The 17,772-nt window shown below is 44.3% G+C and overlaps 1 protein-coding gene across 1 annotated transcript in view; it reads left to right on the forward strand.

Moving 5' to 3' along the window:
* Nucleotides 1–261: 261 nt before the first annotated feature.
* The window catches only part of LOC142292125 (aquaporin-2-like), a 52,493-nt gene continuing 34,982 nt past the window's right edge, over nt 262–17,772 (forward strand). The window contains exon 1 of the mRNA XM_075337251.1: nt 262–672. Coding sequence (XP_075193366.1) covers nt 310–672 — 363 coding nt within the window. The 5' untranslated portion in view covers nt 262–309. The remainder of the gene's footprint in view (nt 673–17,772) is intronic.

Raw genomic sequence — 17,772 nt, forward strand, 5'->3', positions numbered from 1 at the left:
AGGATGTAGTTATATCACAAGGATGCAAATACTCATTTCTGTACCTAGGAGAGGAAGCGGTGAGTTATTAGAGCCATATATAAGAGGAGTGACTACTACAGCCTGAAGCTGGAAACTTTTCTGCCTGCAATAGATGGCAGCTATCATTTTCTGAGGACTGGGTGCCACCCCTTGTAACTCTGCAATCTTCCTGCCTTGTATATAATTTGTGCTGGATTCACGCACCTATCATTTATTGAAATCACAAGAAGGCAAACATTTGATAAAGGAACAACCAGGTTATCTTCCCTGTTTGTACATTAAGCACCCATGATGAAGGAGATGTGCACTGGGCCCTTTACAAGGGCATTTGCCGGGGAACTCATTGGTACTTCAATATTTGTCTTTTTTGGCTTGGGGTCTGCGATGAATTGGCAGTCCGCACTTCCATCAGTTCTGCAGATCGCCTTCACCTTTGGCTTAGGAATAGGAACTCTTGTTCAAACCTTAGGGCACATCAGTGGTGCCCATCTTAATCCAGCTGTGACTGTGGCTTTCCTAGTATCATCTCAAATCTCGCTCTTCCGTGCCGTTTGCTATGTTATTGCCCAAATGTTGGGAGCAGTGATTGGAGCTGCATTACTGTATGAATTCACCCCTGAAGAAGTTCATGGCAGCTTTGGCGTCAACATGGTAAGTTTTATGTTTATTTGTAACAATAAGGTGAACAAGGTTGGATAATTATAGCATCATGAAACCTAACATTGGCTTAAGTCATTATTATTATTATTATTATTATTATTATTATCATCATCTTGTCATCGTTGGTAAACCTTAACTGTATATTTAGGGGATCTTGGTAGATTTGTAGATAATGGATTTGCCTAGTATATTAAATTAATACAACATATTAATATGTAGATCATTTGGCCTAAATGTAGCTCCAGGAGCATTGGAAACTATTTTTTGTGAAAATATGATTCTTATTTTATTCCTCATTTCACCTCCTATTTTGGCCAAAGGTTTGTAGCTCCATCAGGTGTTTCATCTGAATCTCTGAAAAAAAACAGCAAACAGCATTTGGCAATACCCTTGACAGAGCCTTAGACTCCAAATGTCATATGGTGTCCAAAACATGCAACTCCATTTGAGCATTTTTGGATCTGTCTTTGAAGACAGAAACAATGTTGTAGAGTGGTCTACTGCTCTATTGTTTCCGACTTCAAAGATGGAAGCTGCAAAAAATGGCTCAGAGTCCAAAGCTGCATGTTTGGGACCCAGTGTGGTGAATGAAGGTGATGACTCTGTCATGGACATGTCCAGTTTTCGTCATGGACACGTTCAAATTCCGTTTTTTTTCAGAGGGACAAATTAAACCCTCAGGAATATGTGCCTAAGACGTAATATAGTAGAATGGATACACATGGCACTTCTAGTTTAGATTGAGCACAACTAGGTTCTAAAAAAAAGAAAATGTAGAAACTTGGCACTCAAGTGAATGAAATATATTGGCTTTATTGTAAATAAGTAGTAGGACAAGCATAAACACACGTTTTGGTCATACAACACCTTCATTAGTGTGCATAGCCTAGGTCCCAATGTGAGTCTGATAGCGTGAAGTGCAGTGCTGTGGGGTATCCGGTGGTCTTCACCGCTGTGAGATATCTTACACTGATGAAGGTCTTGTATAACCGAAACGTGTATGCTTATGCTGGTCCTACAATTTATCTACAATAAAGTCACTATTTTTCCTCCATTTGAGTGCCAAGTTTCTACATTTTCTTAAAACATAATATAAACTTGGGCTAAGGTTGCCCCATGGATGAGATACATGCATTGTATAATAACCTACGTAGATGACATTTTAGAACATATAATCCACCATTCAGCAGCAGATTGAGATTGAGGATCAGATTAATGCATTTTAGGAAGAGCACTTGTGGTCAATTAATCCTATCTGTATATTTTAGGCAGGTGTTGGCTCAAGGCTTGTATGGGTGAAAGCTATTTCTTCTAATCCTCATACACGTTTTCTTGGTTTGGTCAAGAATGCCAGTGTTTAGACTGGGAAGAATGGAGAAAAACACTTCCAGACACTTTCATTTTCTGAAAGCAAAAATATCTGGCATGCTGAAAATCTACAGGTTAATTCTCCCCCTCCATGTTTATAGCAAAATTACCAGTTTGACTACCATTAATTTAATGTGTATGGCCAGTTTTACATACAAACTGGCAGGCAAAAGTTAGTTCCAGAGAGGCTGCATGGGCGTTGGGTCCTATTTAGGTAACATATGGCTTATCTATGAAGATCACTCATGGACCAGATTTTACATCGAATTATATCTAGAACAACCTATATAGCTGGCAAATAAGTAAACATCCAAAAAGCACTGTCACCACAATTCCAAGAACGAGCAGCCTATTAGTGAATATGACATACTTGATTAATTATTAGAAAAACTAGAACAATTCTTGAGATAGTAAAATTTTAGGGCTACGTAGATCTTGTAACTATTGGGATCTGAGTCAAAGGAATTAGTGAAGTTGTGAAGAATGACTTTACTGCAACTCTGCTGATGGGCAAATCACTTTCTTTCATTTTCATTAGATATGGAGTCTGATAAGTTAATAGAGATCCCTATTTCAGTCTCCATTGCTCTATATGAGGGGAAACATGACACAATAAGGGCTCAGGGAGATGACCATGTTTACGGTTTAATAGAGATCAGATAAAACATCGGACCAGTGTTGTTCTATGGGGTTGTGCCCAAATCTGATTTTTTTCCCAGAGCCCATTAAAGGAAATTTCGCAGCATACCCAAGATATCTGTGTAAATTGGATCACACTCGGCCATGCAAGTTAATGGGTTCATGGAAAAAAAAAATCGGACTGCACTCAGATGACATCCAAGTGCAGTCCAATATTTATGGACCAACAGAATGGAGAAGATAGAGAAATGTATGTTTTCTATCTTCTGCATATCAGATCACACTCAGATCAAAGTAGATCAAAATGTGTTTAGCATAATTGATCTGATTTTTTCGGATGAGAAAAACATGGTCCTTGCACCGAGCCTAAAGGCCCATTTACACACAACGATATCACCAACGAGATATCGTTGGGGTCATGGTGTTGGTGACGCACATCTGGCCTCGTTAGCGATGTCGTTGTGTGTGACACCTTTTTGCGATCAGTAACGATCGCAAAAAGGTGTCAAATCATTCGTCGTCTACATCTCATTCATTTTTAAAAAATCGTTCCTCGTTTAGAACGCAGGCTGTTTGTCGTTCCTGCGGTAGCACACATCGCTATGTCTGACACCGCAGGAACGAGGAACAACATCGTACCTGCAGCCGCTGGCAATGAGGAAAGAAGGAGGTGGGCGGGATATTCCGGCCGCTTATCTCTGCCCCTCCGCTTCTATAGAGCGGCCGCTGTGACGCCGAACGAACCTCCCCCTTAAAGGAGAGATTGTTCGGCGGCCACAGTGACGTCGGTGAACAGGTAATTGCGTGTGACGCTGCCGTAACGTTATTGTTCGCTATGGCAGCGGTCACCCCGTGACACGCCATCGATGTGGGTGGGTGCTATCGCTTGCGACATCGCTAGCGATGTCACAGCGTGTAAAGCCCGCTTAAGAGAGGCTGATATTTGTAGAAATACCGGTGACCAGGGTTCAATAATCTGCTTCTCCCCTCTGGAGTCTCACTGATTATTAGTGATGAGCGAGTACTAAAAAGCTCGGGTGCTCGAAGCTCGGGCCGAGCCTCCCAAGATACTCGTGTACTCGGCCCGAGCAACGAGCCCAATGTTATCCTATGGGAGACCCGAGTATTTTTGTGAAATGACCCCCCGGCAGCATGGAGAAACCCTAAAAATGTCACAAAAGTCTCAGAAGAGTGCTCAAATGACATGGCAACAGCATGGGGAAGACCCCTTGAAGCATTTATCACTCAAAAGTCACAGCTGTGAACAATTTTGTCCGTGTTTCACGCCATTTTTACGGACTCACCAGAAAACCTTCCAAAATGACCCCAAAATGATTTTTCATGGCAGAAATGTTAAGGGCACATACCCTATAGTGAGATAGAGCTGGTGTATGTTACTTTTTGAGATTAATACATGAAAGATTTTACGTGAAAACATTGTGTGGCACTCCGATGTCCCTGAGAAGAGACGTACATGAAGGCCTCTTGAGTCTAATGTGCCCATTTTGAGGAAGTGAGTCTTTGTAGTATTTTCCTTTGCCAGGGCAGTCCAAAATTGTGAGGTTCACCAATGCCCCTGCATACAGACGTGCATGATGGCCTGTAAACCTGAAGTGCCCATTGTAAGGAAGTGGGTCTATTTCAGTATAGCCCTTTGCCAGGGCAGCCACAAATTGGGAGGCTCCACATTGTCCCTGGATAGAGACGTGCATGATGGCCTGTAAACCTGAAGTGCCCATTGTAAGGAAGTGGGTCTATTTCAGTATAGCCCTTTGCCAGGGCAGCCAAAAATTGGGAGGCTCCACATTGTCCCTGGATAGAGACGTGCATGATGGCCTGTAAACCTGAAGTGCCCATTGTAAGGAAGTGGGTCTATTTCAGTATAGCCCTTTGCCAGGGCAGCCAAAAATTGGGAGGCTCCACATTGTCCCTGGATAGAGACGTGCATGATGGCCTGTAAACCTGAAGTGCCCATTGTAAGGAAGTGGGTCTATTTCAGTATAGCCCTTTGCCAGGGCAGCCAAAAATTGGGAGGCTCCACATTGTCCCTGGATAGAGACGTGCATGATGGCCTGTAAACCTGAAGTGCCCATTGTAAGGAAGTGGGTCTATTTCAGTATAGCCCTTTGCCAGGGCAGCCAAAAATTGGGAGGCTCCACATTGTCCCTGGATAGAGAGGTGCATGATGGCCTGTAAACCTGAAGTGCCCATTGTAAGGAAGTGGGTCTATTTCAGTATAGCCCTTTGCCAGGGCAGCCAAAAATTGGGAGGCTCCACATTGTCCCTGGATAGAGACGTGCATGATGGCCTGTAAACCTGAAGTGCCCATTGTAAGGAAGTGGGTCTATTTCAGTATAGCCCTTTGCCAGGGCAGCCAAAAATTGGGAGGCTCCACATTGTCCCTGGATAGAGACGTGCATGATGGCCTGTAAACCTGAAGTGCCCATTGTAAGGAAGTGGGTCTATTTCAGTATAGCCCTTTGCCAGGGCAGCCAAAAATTGGGAGGCTCCACATTGTCCCTGGATAGAGACGTGCATGATGGCCTGTAAACCTGAAGTGCCCATTGTAAGGAAGTGGGTCTATTTCAGTATAGCCCTTTGCCAGGGCAGCCAAAAATTGGGAGGCTCCACATTGTCCCTGGATAGAGACGTGCATGATGGCCTGTAAACCTGAAGTGCCCATTGTAAGGAAGTGGGTCTATTTCAGTATAGCCCTTTGCCAGGGCAGCCAAAAATTGGGAGGCTCCACGTTGTCCCTGGGTAGAGACGTGCATGAGGGCCTCAAAACATTAAGTGTCCATTTTAAGGAAGTGGGTGTATTATAGTATAGCCCTTAGGCAGGGCAGCCAAAAATTGGGAGGCTCCACGTTGTCCCTGGGTAGAGACGTGCATGAGGGCCTCAAAACATTAAGTGTCCATTTTAAGGAAGTGGGTGTATTATAGTATAGCCCTTAGGCAGGGCAGCCAAAAATTGGGAGGCTCCACGTTGTCCCTGGGTAGAGACGTGCATGAGGGCCTCAAAACATTGTTCCCATTGCAAAGGAGCGGGTCTCCTGTCGTTGTAATGTCCATTCTGCAAAGAATGGGCGAAAAAATTTACCACTGGGGGTATACCTGAAACAAAGGCCTAAGTATTGCAATTTGTAACGGTTATCATCATGGTGGCGCATGAGGAGAAGGAGGAGCAGTCCAGCGATTATCCAAAGTCCAGAAGTGTGTACCCATGGGTGAGTGGAGGTACATGGCAAACTTTAAATTCCGCTCTCATTTGCTGGTGGTGTGGTGAAGTCTGGCCCAATCCAACCCTTGTTCATCTTGATCAGAGTCAGCCTGTCAGCATTTTCAGTTGACAGGCGGGTGCGTTTATCTGTAATGATTCCACCTGCGGCACTAAAAACACGCTCTGACAAAACGCTAGCAGCAGGGCAGGCCAGGACTTCCAAGGCGTAGAGAGCCAATTCATGCCACGTGTCCAGCTTGGATACCCAATAATTGTAAGGCACAGAGGAATGTCGGAGTACAGTTGTTCGATCTGCAAGGTACTCCTTCAGCATCTGGGCAAACTTAGGATTTCTTGTGGCACTACCCCGCACCTCAGGGGCTGTGGTACGTGAGGGGCTGAGAAAACTGTCCCACATCTTAAAGACTGTTCCCCTACCTCTGGCGGATTGGACTTGTGCCTCTCTCGGCTGTACGCCTCGGTTGTCCACTGATTCCTGACCTATGCCGCTAGCGTTTTGTGAGGGGAATGCTTTGCCTACTTCCGTGAGTATGGCCTTCCGGAACTGCTGCATTTTGGTTGACCTCTCCTCCACGGGAATAAGAGACAAAAAGTTCTCCTTGTAGCGTGGGTCTAACAGTGTTACCAACCAGTAATGATTGTCGGCCAAGATGTTCTTAACGCGAGGGTCACGAGACAGGCAGCTTACCATAAAGTCAGCCATGTGCGCCAGACTCTTAACAGCCAGGACTTCAGTAGCCTGACCAACAAGATGACTGAACATGCTGTCCTCCTCCTCCTCCTCCTCCTCCTCCTCATCTACCCTGTCCTCTGGCCAGCCACGCTGAACCGAGGATATGACTGGTGTGCATGTCATATCCTCAATTTGGCCGGAGAGTTGCTCCATGTCTTCATCCTCCTCCTCGTCATAGTCCTCCACTGCACGTTGTGATGAGACGAGGCTGGGCTGTGTGTTATCACCCACACCCACTACTGTTTCTTGCTGCAACTCATCGCGCTCCGCCTGCAATGCATCATGTTTGTTTTTCAGCAGAGACCGTTTTAGAAGGCAGAGTAGCGGTATGGTGACGCTAATAATGGCGTCATCACCACTCACCATCTTGGTGGAGTCCTCAAAGTTTTGGAGGATGGTACATAGGTCTGACATCCATCTCCACTCCTCAGGTGTTATGTGTGGAGTTTGACCCATTTCCCGACGGCTTAGGTGATGCAGGTACTCAACAACTGCCCTCTTCTGCTCACATATCCTGACCAACATGTGCAGAGTTGAATTCCAACGCGTGGGGACATCACACACCAGTCTGTGAGCCGGAAGATGCAAACGGCGCTGAAAGCCGGCAAGGCCGGCTGAAGCAGTAGGTGACTTTCGAAAATGTGCAGACAGGCGGCGAACTTTTACCAGCAGATCAGACAGCTCTGGGTATGACTTTATAAACCGCTGAACCACGAGGTTGAGCACATGGGCCACGCATGGAACATGTGTCAGCTGGCCTCGCCTCAAAGCCGCCACCAGGTTCCGGCCATTGTCACACACGACCTTTCCTGGCTTTAGGTTCAGAGGTGTGAGCCAGTGATCTGCCTGCTGTTTCAGAGCTGTCCACAGCTCTTCTGCATTGTGGGGTTTGTCACCTATGCAGATTAGCTTCAGCACAGCCTGTTGCCGCTTCGCCGAGGCAGTGCTGCAGTGCTTCCAGCTTGTGACTGGTGTGGAGGGCACAGTGGATGAGGATGTGCAGGAGGAGGAGGAGGCTGAAGAGCATGACATTCCGGAGCTGTAGAGTGTGGGTGAAACACTGACTGAGGTAGGGCCTGCAAACCTTGGTGTGGGAAGGACGTGTTCCGTCCCTCGCTCAGACTGGGTCCCAGCTTCCACAATATTAACCCAGTGTGCCATCAACGAGATGTAGCGGCCTTGCCCACAAGCACTTGTCCACGTGTCTGTGGTTAGGTGGACCTTGGGTGAAACAGCGTTGTTCAGGGCACGTGTGATGTTTTGTGACACGTGGTTATGCAACGCGGGGACGGCACACCGGGAGAAATAGTGGCGGCTGGGGACCGAGTAACGTGGGACAGCTGCCGCCATCAGGTCACGGAATGCTTCTGTCTCCACCAGCCTAAAAGGCAACATTTCCAGCGCAAGCAGTCACGAAATGTTAGCATTTAGAACTGTGGCATGTGGGGTGTTGGCAGTGTATTTGCGCCTGCGTTCAAAGGTTTGCTGAATGGATAACTGAACGCTGCGCTGGGACAAGGACGTGCTTGATGTTGGTGTTCTTTCTGCGTAGGCAACTGCAGGTGCAGGAGTGGAGGAGGCTTGTTCGCAGGCAGCATGGACAGGGGATTGGCTCGCATGCACAACCAGCGAAGACGTAGCAGTGACATCAGCAAGCACTGCTCCTCGACTCTGTTGTACTTCCCACAAAGTCGGGTGCTTGGCTGACATGTGCCTGATCATGCTGGTGGTGGTCAGGCTGCTAGTTTTGGTACCCCTGCTGATGCTGGCACGGCAGGTGTTGCAAATGTCCTTTTTTGAATCATCTGGATCCAACTTAAAAAACTGCCAGACTCGGGAAGACCTAACATTTGTACAGGCACCTTGTGTCGTCGTGTTGTTCCGGGGAACGGTTGCCTGACTTCTGCCTGGGGCCACCACCCTGCTTCTTACTGCCTGTTGTGATGCTACGCCTCCCTCCCCCTGTGCACTGCTGTCCTCGCTCTGCATATCCTCCTGCCAGGTTGGGTCAGTTACTGGATCATCCACCACGTCGTCTTCCTCTTCCGCACCCTGCTCCTCCTCCTGACTTCCTGACAATTGTGTCTCATCATCGTCCACCACTTGTTGAGACACGTTGCCAACTTCGTGAGAACGTGGCTGCTCAAATATTTGGCCATCTGTACAGACGATCTCCTCATGACCCACTTCAATATGAGCTGGCGAGAGGCCAGAATGTGTGAATGGAAACGTGAACAGCTCTTCCGAGTGTCCAAGTGTGGGATCATTAATGTCCGAGGAGGACGTGTACTCAGCCTGGTGGTAGGAAGGAGGATCAGGTTCAGAAATGTGCGGTGCAGTATCACGGCTACTGACACTTGACCGTGTGGAAGACAGAGTGTTTGTGGTGGTGCCAATCTGACTGGAAGCATTATCTGCTATCCAACTAACAACCTGTTGACACTGGTCTTGGTTCAAGAGCGGTGTACTGCTGCGGTCCCCAAGAATTTGGGACAGGACGTGCGAGCGACTAGATGTGGCCCTTTGTTGTGGCGAAATTAGAGCTTGCCCACGACCTCGGCCTCTGCCTGCACCACCATCACGTCCACTTCCTTGTTCCTTGCCAATGCCCTTGCGCATTTTGCAATGCTGTGCACTGCTGACGTGTATATTCACTACTTGTGCGTTATATCAAAGTTTCTGGAAATTGCACACAAGTGCACCTGTACGCTGCCACCAACAGGCACACACGTGCGGTTTTAAAAACCAAGCACGGACGCAATAAGAACCTAACAGGTTTTTTTGGGGAGCGACAATTACAGACAAGTCAGACACTATCTGGACTGTTTTACACTGTGTACACCAGCCCCAGATATGATGAAGGCTGGTATACGGTCACCACTACCCTGCCTGCCTGCCTGCCTGTATACTGGTACAATAGTCCTGACAAGGACTCTTTTGGTCACTAGCCTGTATTCAGACCTGGCTATACCCTGCCTGTATATAGCAACAGTAGTCCTGAGAAGGACTCTGCTACTGTACTCCGACCTGGCTATACCCTGCCTGCCTGTATACAACTAGAATAGTCCTGAGAAGGACTTTTGGTCACACTGTTTGCAGCCCTGCAACTGAAAAAGCTATAAAGGGCCGCAAAGCTTTCCCCTGAATCAGCGACACTCTCCCTGCACTGACAGTCTGGATAGCTGTGAGCAGAGCACAGCGCGCCGGCCGATATAAAGGCTCGGTCACGCTGTGCAGGCCGGCCAATCACTGCAATTCCACAACTAACAGGGCTGTGGCATTGCAGTGGTCTGCCAGCCAATCCCTGCATGAGGGCTGGCTCTCAAAAGAGCGCCAACATGCAGAAATGAAGACCACGAGTACAGCACGAGTATCGCGAGATTACTCGGTCCCCGCCGAGCAGCCCGAGTACAGCGATACTCGTGCGAGTACCGAGTAGTGACAAGCATGCTCGCTCATCACTACTGATTATGTAAAGGAGAAATTTACAATATATTTCCAATTATAAAATAGTGGTGAATTCTTATAGTCGTAAACCTGTGTCTAGAGGAATATATTATGGTGTGCTCTTACTGGAATATTACAAATGTATTTTTGACCTAGTTAATAAACTCAGCCCATGTACCTCTGATGTGTGTCTGGAGGTTGGAAATAATGTGATTTACTTCATAACTTAATGTCTGTGAAAATATTGTTAAACTAAGAAGAAATAATAAAAAGCTTCACTATAAAAGATGGAAAAGAAACATTGCCAGGAGCGCAGTCTGATTATATCTCACAGTTTGTAAGACAACACAATGAAATCTTATATTGCTGCGAGGATGAAAGACCGTTCTTAAATGCGGAAATAAAATGTGAATTATTTAACCACTTTTTACAGAAAAGAAGCAAAAATTTCTCTATACTTAGAAAGTCATTCATATTTATCCAGAGCAAAGTCCTACTTAAGGAAAATTAAGAATTAACTGATTGAATGAATTAAAGGGGTTTTCTGGTTTTAGAGTTTGTTTAAAGAAATAAATGCCTTACTCACCTTTCCCTGGTCCAGGGCTAAGTCACAGATGCTGCTCACTGCTTATTATGGTCTGCAGTGGTGACATCACATGGACAGTGCTGCAGCCAATCACTGAGCTCACAGACTCTTAGCAGCTTGTGCTGTCTACTGGAGCAGAGCTGCTGAGCTCACTGATTGGTTGTAGCACTGTCAAAGTGACATCAGCGCTGCAAACAATAATAGAGAACAGGAGCAGTGGCTGAGACTCAGTGCTGGACCCAGGGAGGGGGTGAAAAGCACATTTTGATTTTTTTAATTTGAACTGCGGCTGAATGACATGGGATTTCTGAAACTAGAAAACATCTGTAATTTTTTTAACCATCGACTTATAAGGCTCTATAATAGAGATGAGTGAACCTATGGAAGCTTGGTACAGATGGTACAGTCGAACTTTAGATAAGGTTCGGTTTCTGACCCCGACTTGACCCAAACCTCAATGGAAGTCAATAATTGCATAGTTCGTGTCTCTGGCCACATGCAGTCAGCCATAAGCTGAACACTTCCGGGGGAGGGTGGTTGGGGTTTTTCCATTTTTTTTTGTGTGCACACTACATCCGATCAGGCTGATTTTATCCCCAGTGTGAGCCGTTCAAACACTGCATGTAGCTTACACAGGGCTGAGCATCACTCATCCTCAAGGACCATATAATGCAAGGCATTTTGCTTCGTGATATAAGGCATAAAATGCAGCTATCGGCCATGGAAATTCATGCCATGAACCTCTAGGTGCACAGTTTTTCTGCTGATATTATAGCGGTTGTCCCCTACTTGCTGTTGTTCCTCTTCCTCTTAATGTCAATTATGCCGGAACAGTGATGGCACCGGAGGTGAGTACAGGCTGTTTTTATTTAACATGGGTGGCTATAGTTAGTGAGAAGGGCTTGTCCACTACTAATGTCAGAGGAGGTTTGGATTCGAAAGAGCGTCGGTGACTTTTATACATTATGCACTTCCACACTTGAAAACTCCGTTCTATAAATATATGTGTTCTCCACTTTTTGACTGGGTTGCTGTTGTTGATAAACACTTTCAGTTTTCCACAACACCACTCACACTAAATATTTAGGCTGGAGCCCTGATCATGGGCACGAGCAGCTACGATCTCCTGCGGAGGAGACCTACGAACCCACAGGTCAGGACTCGCCCATCCAGGATGCATCAGGTCCTGATCGTGTGCAGATACCCTTACATGCATCTGTCGGCCATGGAAACTTATGCCATGAACCTCTAGGTGCACAGTTTTTATGCTAATGTTATAGGAGTTGTCCCCTGCTTGCTGTTGTTCTCTGACTTCCTCTTAATGTCAATTATGCCGGAACTGTGACGGCACCGGAGGTGAGTACAGGCTGTTTTTATTTGACATGGGGGGATATAGTAAGTGAGAAGGGCTTGTCCACTACTAATGTCAGAGGAGGTTTGGAGTCGAAAGAACATGGGTGACTTTTATATATTATGCACCTCCACACTTGTCGACTCTGTTCTATAAATTTATGTGGCCTCCGCTTTGTGTCTGGTTTATTGCAGCTCATAAACATTCAGTTTTCCACAACACCACTCACACTGAATATTTAGGCTGGAGAAAATTTCACAACTTGATTTGTTGCAATGGAAACATTTCCTTACAGAACCACACTCCAATTCCGTGCGCTCCGGAGAATAAGCCATTCTTTCATACCTGTCTTTAGAAGCAGAAACTGCCGGATTTTATAAATTAAGGAAAATGCGACTGAATGAAATAAACTGAATTCAGCGATTATGAGGTGTGCCCCAATACCTTTGTCTTTATAGTGTTTCTGGAGCATATACTCGATGGCGCACATCAGAGCTATGTTGATACATGCACTGACTCTAGTGAATTTCCTTGTTTTTTTAGGGTTTTTTTTATTTTATTTCTTTTGCAGATTCCATTTTGAAGTAACTTTGTGTTCATTATATCCCTCATCCCTTTACTAGATATAAAACAGCTTCTAGGGATTTCCTGAAGGGTCTACCAGTTCCTCTCATACTTTGCTTTCATGGATTTGGAGTCCAAAGATTCGCAAATAGCAAAAGCGCATCATAGGGCAACACTGCCCAATAAATAGAAGAAGGTGGAGGTGATGGTACTGCTCCCATGGGGGGTTGTGTAAGACCCTATAATAGCCTTAAGGCCACGTCTCACTAAGCGACATCGCTGCTGAGTCACGGGTTTGGGGATGCAACAGTGATCTTGCTAGCGATGTCGCTATGTGTGACATCCAGCAACAACCTGGCCCCTGCTGTGAGGTCGCTTGTCGTTGCTGAATGTCCTGGACCTTTTTATTCAAAGGCGATGTCCTGCTGGGCAGGACACATCGCTATGTTTGACATTGTGACAGGGTCCCAATGACAGCAGAGACCGTTATACAGGTCGCTACTGTGACCTTATCGTTACTGAGTCGTTGTAAGATCTGACTGTGTGACATCTCACCAGCGACCTCCCAGCGACTTACTAGTGATCCTTATCAGGTCGCACCGTTTTCGGGATCACTGGTAAGTCGCTAAATGTGATGGGGGCTTTAGAATCTGCAGCTGCAGCCTGGACTTCTGCACTTTAGTGGAGATATCACGGTACTTGGGCTACGCAAAAGAAGGATTCTCAGTGGTTTAAAATAAAAGTTTTATTACACCAACATGTCTTGACACCAGACTGGCACCTTTTTCAAGGTAAAAAAAACCCCAAAGACTTTCACCTTGAAAGAGGCACAAATCGAGCGCCAAAACGCGTTGGTTAATAAAACTTAATTTTATACCATTGCGGATTCTTCATTCCCACCAGCGCAGCCCTTGTACCGTGATATCTCCACTAAAGTGAATGATTCACAAATAGAAATGCTCTCTTAGAAATACTCATCTGACTTTTTTGCAACAATACAAATTGTGAAAAGAGTATATGGAATTGATGCTGTAATGATTGATTGAATGACCAGAAAGAATTTAAAGATCATTACGACTGTTCACCTTCAGCTTTAACCTAAAAATGTATTTCAATTTCCTACTTTTAGGATGATTTTCCAGATTTGCATCATGACCTCATTCATAACTTTTGCCGTGTCACACATAGATTATTAATTATAGATCCTAATGGGCTGATGCTTGGTATTTAATGATATCTTTGATTTAACTTACTGCAACAACTCCCATTGATGATCACTTATGTGATAATTGGTTGAATGTAAGAGGGCGATTACCCTTGGAATGATATTCTTATGTACCATTTCAAGCATGGACATCATTTGTCACATCAAGGAAAATTACTACTCGTAAATGAGCTTCTATGCTTGTAATACTGTACAAATATAGTAGATCTGTTATATCTTCTGTGAAGGTACAAATCTAGATTACAAAGGAGATTAAGCAAACCTTCTTAAATCTTTGTTTAAAGCAGAGGTCCCCAACCTTGCTGACCTTGAGAGCCACATTTAGATCTGAAAGCGTGTCGGAAGCTACATTCAGCTCTGAGAGAGGGTTGCGAGCCACATCCAGCTCCCGAATGTGATATTTAGAGCCCCCATTACTGGTATAATGACAGTCAAAGCTTCTCCACAGATATAACACTGAGGGAGTATACCAAGTTCCAGGGGTACTTACCATACTCCCCTTTCCGATCTGCTCTTCTATGTGGGGCTACTCACAAAAGTCCCCATCTGTAGACCTGCTCTTCATAGCTGTTTGCTAGACCTGTGCTAACGCACTGAACTTGAAGACAGCCGCAAGCCACACATCACGGCTCTGCAAGACACATGTGGCACCCGAGCCACAGGTTAGGGACCCCTGGTTTAAAGGACTGAGCATCCAAAATATGCCGCCTCGTAACCATAACCATAAATGTTCTTAGTAGTTACTTGTTTTCCTTATGTCAGTTATATATACACTACGGAAAAAAATTAAGGGGACACTTGGACATCAATGTACAACCCCATGTAATTTATGCTTTAGAAATATCCACCTCTCCATAAAGAAAGCAGAGTCAATTATGAAGCAATTCCACCTGCTATGGTGTAAATGAAAGTGACAAGGGCACTGGAGAAGTAACAAGACAACCTCCGAAAAGGGACCGGCTTTGCAGGTAGTGGTCATAGATAATTAGACAAAAAAACTGACAGCACGCCCAACGTGCAGCCTAAACAGGTGCAAAACTAAACATGACATAATGACAAAAAGCACTAATGATAAAACATGCAAACCATGAAGGTAAGAATATAGATATGCATTACTGCTTAAGGAAATCTAAGAAAAATTCAGATATTTAGCAAAAATGGCCATTTCTATATCTGCCCAGTAGCCATGTCAAGGCATACCTTGTATACTGGGTACCTACTCTAACGCCTCTCTCTGGGTTAAAAACCTCCATGTGTATGGACAAATAGGAATCTGCTATTAGAGAATAAAATCACCTCTAGCTAATGGGTTAGGGGTGCACAGTCAAAGGGCATAACCCCATAATCTAGACAAAACATAGTGGACCACATTTTTGTGCTCACTTCAAAAAGGAGAACACTGCTGAAAATAACACATTAAATCTAGCTGAAGCAGTTCTCATTTCTAAGAGGTAACCTGTCACATGGAAAAATGCTGTTAACCTGCAGATATGGGGTTAATTTGCAGGTTAATAGCATTCTGAACCTGCCCGGAGCCTGCACATTAAACCCCACTTCTGGGAGGAAATAAACTTTAGTCCTCCCGTCAGCATTCTGATTTTAGTCACAGGTCAGCAGACTCAGTCATCGCTTAGTTTATGGAGAGCAATGTCTAATTTCTAATAACTCAAGTTTTTCGAGCTTGTCCTGTATATTATATTTCTTTAGAAAAGTCTGCTATCCATAATGGTGTTCTTATCCACTTCTGGGGGTAAGCCTGCACAGCGACACAAAATGACAGTAGTTTGCTTTCTGCTGCTTCGGCAATGTGTGATGATGATGATGAGGATTTTTGTTCTTTTTGCGAACCACAAATTGAATCTCAAAATGTTCGAATTTGCGTGAAACTGTGTTTTTCAGGAAAATCAACTAGAACTCGATTTTTCATAGATGGATCCGCTTATCTCTAGATTCCTGTTTTGTATTACATAGTTACATAGGTTGAAAAAAGACCTAGGTCCATCTAGTACAACCTTCCTCCACCAATTCTACATTTTGTCCCTAAGTCATTTATAACTAACAATGTTGTGTGTACTGAGGAATCATCCAGCCCTTTTTTAAAAGCTGTTATAGTATCGGCCATTACTACCTCTTGTGTTAGGGCATTCCACAGTCTGACTGCTCTAACTGTAAAGAACCCTTTCCTATTTAGCTGCCGGAATCGCTTTTCTTCCACTCGCAGTGTATGCCCCCTGGTCCTTAGTATTGTCTTTGGAAGAAATAAGTCATGTGCCAGTCCTTTATATTGACCACACATGTATTTATACATATGAATGATATCTCCTCTGAGACGTCTTTTTTCTAAGCTAAGCAAATCTAACTTTTTCAACCTGTCATCATAACGGAGGCCTCCATTCCTTGTAATAATCTAGTTGCCACCTTTGAACTGACTCTAACTTCTGAATGTCCTTCTTAAAATGCTTAGCCCAAAACTGGATCCCATATTCCAGATGTGGCCTTACAAGTGATTTATAGAGGGGTAACAAAACGTTGGGATCACGGGATCTAATCTCTCTTTTTATACACCCTAAAATCTTGTTTGCTTTAGCAGCTGCTGCTTGACATTGAGTGCTGCTGCTCAGCTTATTTGTAATGAGGATACCCAAGTCCTTCTCCTGTTCTGTAGTCCCGAGTTTACTTCCATTTAATGTATACGCAGCTATAGGATTACTCCGTCCTAGGTGCATTACTTTACATTTATCAACATTAAATCTCATTTGCCAAGTATCTGCCCATTCTGACATCTTATCCAGATCTTTTTGTAATATTGCACTATCAAGGTCAGTTTTTAATATCATACGTAGTTTGGTGTCATCAGCAAAGACTGACACTTTACTATCAATCCCATCCACAAGGTCATTAATAAAGAGACTAAAAAGAATCGGTCCTAGCACAGATCCCTGCGGTCCCCACTGCTGACTATAGCCCATTTAGAGAATGTACCATCTATGACTACTTTTTGTTTCCTATCTTTTAGCCAATTCCTTACCCAGTTGCATATAGTTTCCCCTAGTCCTTGCTTCTGGAGTTTAAGTATAAGGCTATTATGTGGTATAGTATCAAATACCTTTGCAAAGTCCAAATAAATCACATGAGCTGCATTACCAATATCCAGATTTGTACTTACTACCTCATAGAACTGAAACAGATTGGTTAGACACGACTTATCTTTCATGAATCCATGCTGTCTGTCAGTTATGATATTATTTTCTGCAATATATTTTTGCATGTCATCCCTTAAAATGCCCTCAAAAACTTTGCACCCTATAGATGTCAGGCTTACTGGATGGTAGTTGCCTGGATGTACCGTCTTACATTTCTTAAATATCGGTACCACATCAGCAATCCTCCAATCATGAGGCACCAACCCTGTTACAAGCGAGTCTAAAAAGATGAGATACAGCAGTCTGTCGATTGCGGAGCTCAATTCCCTCAATATTCATGTATGAATGATATCTGGCCCGGGGGATTTGTCAATGTTTAATTTATTCAGAAGTAGGCGTACTTCTTCTTGTGTTAAATTAAATGTATCGGGTGGTGAACTTTGATTTTTCACTTGCTGAATGATCCCTGGAACAGTCTGCCCCTTGGTTAACACTGATGAGAAGTGCCTGTTTAATATCTCAGTCTTTTGTTTGTCCTCTATAACTAACTAGTTATTATATTTTAAGAGGCCGATACTATCCTTTATTTTCTTTTTTGCATTAATGTATTTATAAAAGGTTTTGGGATTTATTTTAATGTCTTTAGCGATTTTTGTTTGCTTGCTTGATTTCTTTTTTGCTTGCTTTCTAATTTTGCTTGCTTGATTTATTTTTTGCATTTCCTATTGATATCTTTATACTTCTGAAATGCTATTTCTGTATTCTCAGCCTATAAGATTTTAAACGCCCTTTGT

This window comes from Anomaloglossus baeobatrachus, chromosome 2, assembly GCF_048569485.1.
Source record: "Anomaloglossus baeobatrachus isolate aAnoBae1 chromosome 2, aAnoBae1.hap1, whole genome shotgun sequence".
NCBI lineage: Eukaryota > Metazoa > Chordata > Amphibia > Anura > Aromobatidae > Anomaloglossus > Anomaloglossus baeobatrachus.